The sequence below is a fragment of the Micrasema longulum genome, unplaced genomic scaffold (genome assembly GCF_059751315.1).
Source record: "Micrasema longulum isolate JH-2025_06_02 unplaced genomic scaffold, ASM5975131v1 h1tg000158l, whole genome shotgun sequence".
In the NCBI taxonomy this organism is placed as follows: Eukaryota; Metazoa; Arthropoda; class Insecta; order Trichoptera; family Brachycentridae; genus Micrasema; species Micrasema longulum.
This window is the reverse complement of record NW_028277363.1, coordinates 134,214-141,970: the sequence shown is the minus strand read 5'-3', so window position 1 is coordinate 141,970 and position 7,757 is coordinate 134,214. Positions and strand designations below refer to the sequence as shown.

The following is a 7,757-nucleotide window of genomic DNA, read 5'->3' as shown; positions in this document are numbered from 1 at the left end:
CTACCCGACCGAGTTTCTCCAGGATATGCTTGGCTACAACAGTTTACTACACATTTTTATCGATTGTTGCGTGGTACGATCGATAATTCTGAGATTATGATGAGCTTTGGTTTGTATGTTCCTGATAATTACCTAAGACAGCGTCAGCATAGATTGTTTCATATTCCGATATACAGGACCAACCTGCCTATGGTTATGCCTGTTGGAAGGGCTACCACTATGCTGAACAACATCGCTCTGGATATTGATCTGTTCCATGTATCCAAAGGGGTTTTCCGGAGCAGGATTCTCCTACTACTTTGACATGAGTCTCTTTCATGTATTTTTGTTTCTTTTTTATAATGTGTACGTATTGAATATATGTTTGTAATGTATTTTTTATAATTAAAATAAATTAATTGAATTGAATTGAAAAAATGGGTGTTGGGTAATTAGTAAAATATTGGTTTAGTATGAAATATTATGTTACTCAATCTAGATACATAATTCTTTAAAGGGAAAAAATGAAGAATCTACTTAAATAAAAATTCTTGTCAAAGCTACAGGGATAGATTTTTCGCTAAAATAAAGATTTATGCTATGGTGAACCCGACAAACTAACATAAGTATTTTATTTATTTATTGTGTATGCAGATTATTCGTAGAATTCTATATTAAAATTTGGTAAGTTATAAGGTAGCCGTGTTTGATAATGTCCTAAGAAGACGAAACGCGTCACATGTATTTTTTTAAAAGTAGAATTAAATAGTTTTATTTTGGATACCTTACCAAATTTTTATGAGTATTTTATTTTTGAATTGGTGCTTTTGCAATAGATTGAAAAATCCTGTTCTGTGTAAACAAAAAGCTTTTGCAAAACCATACATTACTTATTTGTAATGAACATTGATTGAAATAAGAATATTTCATTAATACCAAAGCCCTAATAAAGTGTTAAATCAATTTATAGAAAAACTACAAGAATTTTGACTTTTGGCTTTATTTTTTTAGTAATAACAGTACATAATTAAGATTAAGTAAATTAATAAATAATTGACTAGATTAATCAGATAGGTCCATTAGTGAGATACACAATTTATTAATTATGATGCAACGATTGCTTATTGATCCAGTCCAAGTCTTCATAATAACGTGGATCACTAATTTGGAGTGCAGATTTCTTATAAAAGTAGTAGTAAAATGGTGCCACTGAAGTAAAAATAAATTAGTATTTTATATTTATTGAAAAAGTTGCATTTGTTAATAATATAATAAAAGTAAATTTACAATATACTTACAACTCCTCTGAACTAAAAACGATAATCCTAGCAAAATAGTGATCGGTTGATGAGGATTATCCCATTTCACAGCTAACCAATAAACGTGAGTTGCAATACAACACAGTAAATAAAGAACTGTCATTACCATCAGGGATTTAAATTTTTCAAACAAAAATTCCATCAATCCAGCCTGTAATAAAAATATCACATTTTAAAAAAATATTCTAAGTGATTACATTTTAATCTACAGATTTGTGGATCATAAAGTATCACTCCCTTCTTATTATAGAAATAACTGTGAGTTTTCACAAACAAATTGGAATCTTGTAAGGAATTTCAATAATTTTACCAGGGATGATTGATAGATATCTATGAATGTGAAACAAATATTATAGATACTTCCATTTTGCATGGAAAAAAAGCACAGTGCAATTTTTTTTAACATTGATTTAATTATGCGTGCAGTTTAAGGCTTCAGTTTGATAAAATGCATAAAAATTAAGGAAATAATACGATTTTGCCATTTTAATATGCCAAATTGCGCCATTAAAATAAGTAAATGAACATTAGATGGAAATAAAACATTTTGCAATTAAAAAAATAAAATAGGATTCATTGAATCTCTTGTAAATGTCAATGAGTTAAAACTATTAATTCGATTCAACAACTAGTAAATTCATTTTTTTTCATCATCATTCCCTTTCCGCACCTAATGGTGCATAGGGCACTGCATTTGTACACCAATTTCCGCGTATCTTGATCATTTTTATTACATGAAGGTAAAATGATCAGTCTTACGCTTCAGGTACCAGTCCAGGGACTATAAAATATTTTAGTGTAAAAACACCCTTTTAAATAAATATTTCATGTCAACCACGTCGGAAATCGAACCCGAGACCTCTTGCATGGCAGGCAAACACACTGACCATTACACCACGAGGCCGACAGAAATTCAATCAACAAACTAATAAATAAAAACCAACAATGTAATTAAATTTAACACAAATCTATTGCCATGCTATATTGTCCTGCAAATATTATATTTTCTAAGATATTTCTTATAAAAAATAAACTTCAAAGTTTTATCTAAGTAAAAAATAATTAGTTTTCGACAGGCAGATTACGCTCTTGAAATTTACACTAAACTCTACTCATATACAGACGAAGTATTAAAGTAAACTTTGTACTTGATTTTAAGATAATAGATTGAACAGAAAAGTTATCAGAGCGAAAACAAACATTCGGTTTTAAAAATAAATATGTATAAACATTTTCTACAATATTTTTTTAGCGAAATTTTAATGTTCAAATTGGCCATTTGAGGGGCGATGATAACACGTATATTCCGCCCTCTACATTGTGATTATGTTTTTTTTTTCTTTAAGGATTTAAACATACAGAGTGTTATTTAAACCCTGTCACAACCGAAACCACGATGATCAGTATAGGCAAGAAGACATATTAGCATATTTAGAACGAAGAAAATTAAAAAAAAAAAAAAATTTAAAAAAAACAAATGGTTGCTTACTTATGCAGGGGAGAAGCGAGGGGGCGCGGCCATGCGGTTCAGACTCCCCCCTCCCCCTTCTCGTTTCCTTCCCTGCAGAAGTAAGCAACCATTTGTTTTTTTTCAATATTTTATTTTTTAAGATTATAGTCGTTCTAAAAAATTATTTTAATATGCCAATATGTCTTCTTGCTCATACTGATCATCGTGGTTTTGGATGTGACAGGGTTTAAAGAACACCTGTATATCGTATTATCAGCGTTATGATTTTTTAAAGTTTTATATTTCTGAAATAACTCCGCGTATGACATCAGAGGTTGTTCTCTATTAGTTCTTCCGATTGGTTCATTTACGGAAAGCCAACCGGATATCCTTCACAGCTTTCATATCATTGGTTGGTTTATATGAACCAGTGACGTCAATCAAAGTAGTGCATTTTTTTTTTTATGTACATTTTCAAGAAACCTTGCCTTACAATTTAATGCTCTAATTTTTACTGCGCGCAGATATAATATCCGTTAATTCATCAAATTGCAAGGATACAAAAGAACTTTTCATTATTTTTTTTATGACTTGATCACGAACATCAGTCGCCATATTGCTTATCCTGCGTTGAATGGTATTGTCAGAGAGAAGTATACTTTTGAGCTTTTCGACCTCTTGCTTGCCAAACATAATCTCTGCTATATCTAAAGCCGTTGGTAAAATCAAATTTTCGGCAATAGTGTGAGATTTCCCTGCTTTAGCCACACGAAAAGCTACTCGATGACTAGCGAGCAACGCTTTCTCATTCAGGTTGGACATTTGCCCTATAGCAGTTTTTTGACGTTCAAGAGCTTTTAATTTTCGCTGAAAAAATTCCACGGGTTTATTTTTTTCATTAGGATGTTTTGTGTTTAGGTGGCGTACCAACTTCGATGGCTTCATGCTTTCTCTTGACAAAATTTCAAAGCAAATTACGCACTACGGTTTACTGTCAATCACAGTTAACCCAAATTTAAAATAAATGTCGTCATAAAGACGTTTTTTCTTTATTCCACTACTCCCGCTAGACGTTGATGGTTCTGATGATCTTTTCAGGAATTTATCCATTTTCAATTATAAAAACGCAAATAAATGCGTACCGTAAAACAAGTGGTTTGCGCTCTTCAAACAATTAAACAGCAGACATGACCACGCGTGACTTACGCTCACAAATCGATCTATAATTACTCCAACTCCAAGGCACCTTACAGTCCACATAACACCGAATTTACACTTCTGAATCGTTTTCACTTATCGGGATTGCGTCGGGATCGTTCATGAAAAAGGTTGAAAAACACTGTTATATAGTATACATATTTTTTGTTTTTCTTAGTACACCGGCTTTAAGGTCGTGTGTATCGTTGTGTATTTATTTTTGGACTAACTTTCCAACACCCCTGCATGTACTTATTACTTGGTAGGCTTAGAGAGATGTGTGGAAGGCTCTGAATATCTTAAATGATGAAAACCATACGTAAACGGTTATGTCTATTGTCTAATGATAGTGAATAATCTTAGGTACTATTTTTAATAAGTTTTTGAAAAAATAAGATAAAACTAACAAACATTTTTTTAAAAATCAATATCCTGGATTGATTTTTATACTTGTAAGAAAACTTATAATGTATCCTCCGTGTAAAACAGGAGTCCGGTGTACTTGTGTTTTATTGTTTTTTTGCACATGAGGCCAAATTACAGCACAGAAAACCCAAGCTTGAAAAAAGATTGAAAACCACACAAGCCACTTGTTGAATTAACCATAAACAGAAAATTAAATTTCATTACCTAAAAAGTACATTTAACAGGAAAGTGTTATATTTTAATACATAATTTAATACCTGGAATAAATATGTAGAAAAGAAATTCACAAGCATTGCAGTAATAGCAAGTATGAGGAGTAAATCCTGGAACCTGGAAATGAATTTATTTTAATGTAAGTATTTTGGATTATAGATGTGTACTTAGAAAGTTGAAGCTAAAGGATTATTTTCATTAGTTCTCTGGTCACTTATAAGGAAAATAAATCTAAAAACTTACACAAACATTATGAGAATTGCGGAATGGCTTCGGGGGAATAATGTTAGGCAGTTTAATAATAAATCAGCAACCATAAGTCCATATTGAATAAATAAAACGGCAGAATATCGAGAAACTGACAACTTCATTGTGATTGTCAATTTATGTTCATCTATTTATTAATCCTGCAAAAAATACATTTTCATTCAAAGCGAAACAAAAAACAATTTCTTCGGATGGACACTTGTAGAGAGGTAGTTTCCACGATATATTCTATATTATCACATATGTTCAGCCCTTTTCGCATCTTCGGCTGAGAATCTGTGAATTATTGAAATTAAAAACCAGAATTTTCGGCACCAGCGTTGACATTTGACATTCCCAATTTTCATAGAAAATCATTATTTCTGTCCTTGAATTTTCTTTTGTCTATTAAAGCAGAAGTGGTTCAAAGAGTCTATGGTCGACGTTGCCAAACGTTCCTTTTGAATTGTGTTAACTTGCAAGTTTATATGAAGTAAACGTACTTCCTCGTCGTCCTCGTGGTGTAATGGTCAGCGTGTTTGCCTGCCATGCAAGAGGTCTCGGGTTCGATTACCGACATGGTTGACATGAAATATTTATTTAAAAGGGTTTTTTCACACTAAAATATTTCATAGTCCCTGTACTGGTACTTAAAGCGTAAGACTGATCACTTTACCTTCATGTAACAAACATGATCAAGATACCCTGCGACTGATGAATGGTCTTTGTTACTTTTCTTTGATTTTTGCATCGTTTTGCATTATGCGACATACTTATATGTTTAATTGTCAACGAGGAGGAAGATCTAAATCATGTTTTTTTTTGTTACCCCATAAATAATTGATATCCGGAGTTCCTATTCGACCTCTCTAATATTAAGGTCCCGTTTCTTACTCATATTCTTACTCTCCTGTCACCACCCAACAAGCATTTATTCATAATGTTATATATATATATATATATATATATTTATATACATATACTATATTATACAATATACTATATTTTACTTATAATTCCACTTGCATGTAAATGCAACCAATGTATAAAAGGCACTAAGTGCCGTATATTTCAATAAAATAAAGTAATTTAATGTAAATATCTAGTTATAAACGATATTACGTTGTAAATAAGTTATATATATATATATATATATATATATGTATAGGGTACAAACAACAACAACAACAAACCATCACGCCGTTTCCCCGTAAGGGTAGGCAGAGAGGATAGAACGCCACATCACTCTATCTTTGCATACAGAATTCGCTTCCTCTACATTCATACGTCTTCTCATGCACGCGCGCCGATTATTCCGTTGACATGTCCATCTTTAAGTATTTGTTGGATTTGGTTATGACATGTCTTTCTCGGTCTTCCTCTATTTCTACATCCATCAACATTCGCATTGTAAATATTCTTAGCCGTTCTTTCGCTGTCCATTTGCTCTACATGTCCAAACCAGCGCAGAGCTCCTTTCTTGATTTTGTCGATAATGCTTGTCTCAGCCTTACATAATGTACAGATCTCAACATTTGTGCATCTATAGTATATAGTATTATCAAACATTTACCTAAGAGATCGCATTTCAACAGCATTCCGCCTACTTTCATCCCTGTTTTTCCAAGTTCATACTTCGCTCCCATACATCAGGATCGGGACCGGGACTCCGTTGTGAACTGCTAACTTTGCCTCTTGCGACAAACATTTATTTGCCAAGCTGATTTAAGTGCACCGTTCACTCTGTTCCCGGCACTCACCCTCCTTTCAATATCTTTCTCAGTCATTCCATCCCTAGTAAACATGCTTCCCAGATATACATAGGGTACGTTATATTAAATACTAAAATACTAACTTGTGCATAGTAATAACACATCATGTTTTAATATATAAATAAAGAAGTTCGTCGATTTATTTAATGGAAGATATTAATTAATATTGAAGAGAAGTAATGCATGTCGGTAAATGGTGTAATAAGGTTAAAAAAATCAAACGTAGTAGGTTGCTGAAAAAAACAATAAACTGAAAAACTTCAAACTCTACGTAAAAATGAAAAAAATATGTGTTGACGAATTTTTTTCTTTATAAATAAATAAATAAAAAAACACGTGCAGATAATTATTCAATATTTCATTATGACTTTTTTCAACCAAAAATAATAAAATGTTTTTTCGGAAAAATGTCAGCATCATTTTGTTACAATCATTTTTATAAAATTTACTTATAATAAAAAAATATATAATATTACAGAATGCACGTAGATTTTGAAATTAATTAAAATTGTTGGATCATGACGCGCTGCCACCAGTAGCGATTATTATTATTATTATTATTACGATTATTATAATAATTTAAACACGATAATGCACTTATTCGTTCTTGGATGTAATCGTAAAATATTGCCGAGCAAATACTTTTAAAAAGTGAATTACAATAATACGCATGTTTTGTAAACCAATCTTTCAAGTTTTACCCTTATTGTGTATGAATCCATATACTATTCACAATGTTTTTAAACAGCGTTTACTAGAATATTACCGGTAACACAATAAAAAAGGGAAAGTATTTTTTTAACTTTCATATTAAGAAATATACTAGAACAAAAAAAAATGTGCTCGAATCGTTTTTATTTGTATGAGATAATTCATGCCATATATTTCCATTGAACCCATGATGAAATATGACCAAATCCGGATACAAAAACACAGTAAACCGTGGGAATGCTTATTTTTTGTAGCGCCATTTTTGTGAAAATCATTACAAGGGCGTTCTACAATTAACATCCCAACACGTCCTGCAGCTGCTAGTTGAGATATTAGTTACCCATTTCGAAAAATGACAAATTTTAGTAACGTATGGCACGGGTAACCCCAGCGAGTTCACATTATTTTATTATTAATCGTTGTTTATACTGTCAATAAAAAAAC

General features: G+C 31.7%; 1 protein-coding gene across 1 annotated transcript; it reads right to left on the bottom strand.

Moving 5' to 3' along the window:
* Positions 1-963: 963 nt before the first annotated feature.
* Positions 964-5,214, bottom strand: LOC148284085 (transmembrane protein 138). The gene is made up of 4 exons (XM_088242702.1): positions 4,828-5,214; positions 4,629-4,701; positions 1,278-1,449; positions 964-1,188 (listed from the first exon to the last, which is right to left on the bottom strand). The coding sequence occupies exons 1-4, from the start codon at positions 4,953-4,955 to the stop codon at positions 1,079-1,081; spliced, it is 483 nt and encodes a 160-aa protein (XP_088098828.1). The 5' UTR covers positions 4,956-5,214; the 3' UTR covers positions 964-1,078.
* Between the last annotated feature and the right edge of the window lie 2,543 nt (positions 5,215-7,757).

Bases quoted from the DNA above. Each gene is read 5' to 3' on its own strand.
- LOC148284085 (XM_088242702.1), bottom strand. From the start codon at position 4,955: ATGAAGTTGTCAGTTTCTCGATATTCTGCCGTTTTATTTATTCAATAT. The intron at 1,450-4,628 runs GTATTAAATTAT...TTTTTATTACAG, and splicing joins TTTCTACATATTTATTCCAG to GCTGGATTGATGGAATTTTT. The intron at 1,189-1,277 runs GTAAGTATATTG...TTTTTACTTCAG, and splicing joins GTTTTTAGTTCAGAGGAGTT to TGGCACCATTTTACTACTAC.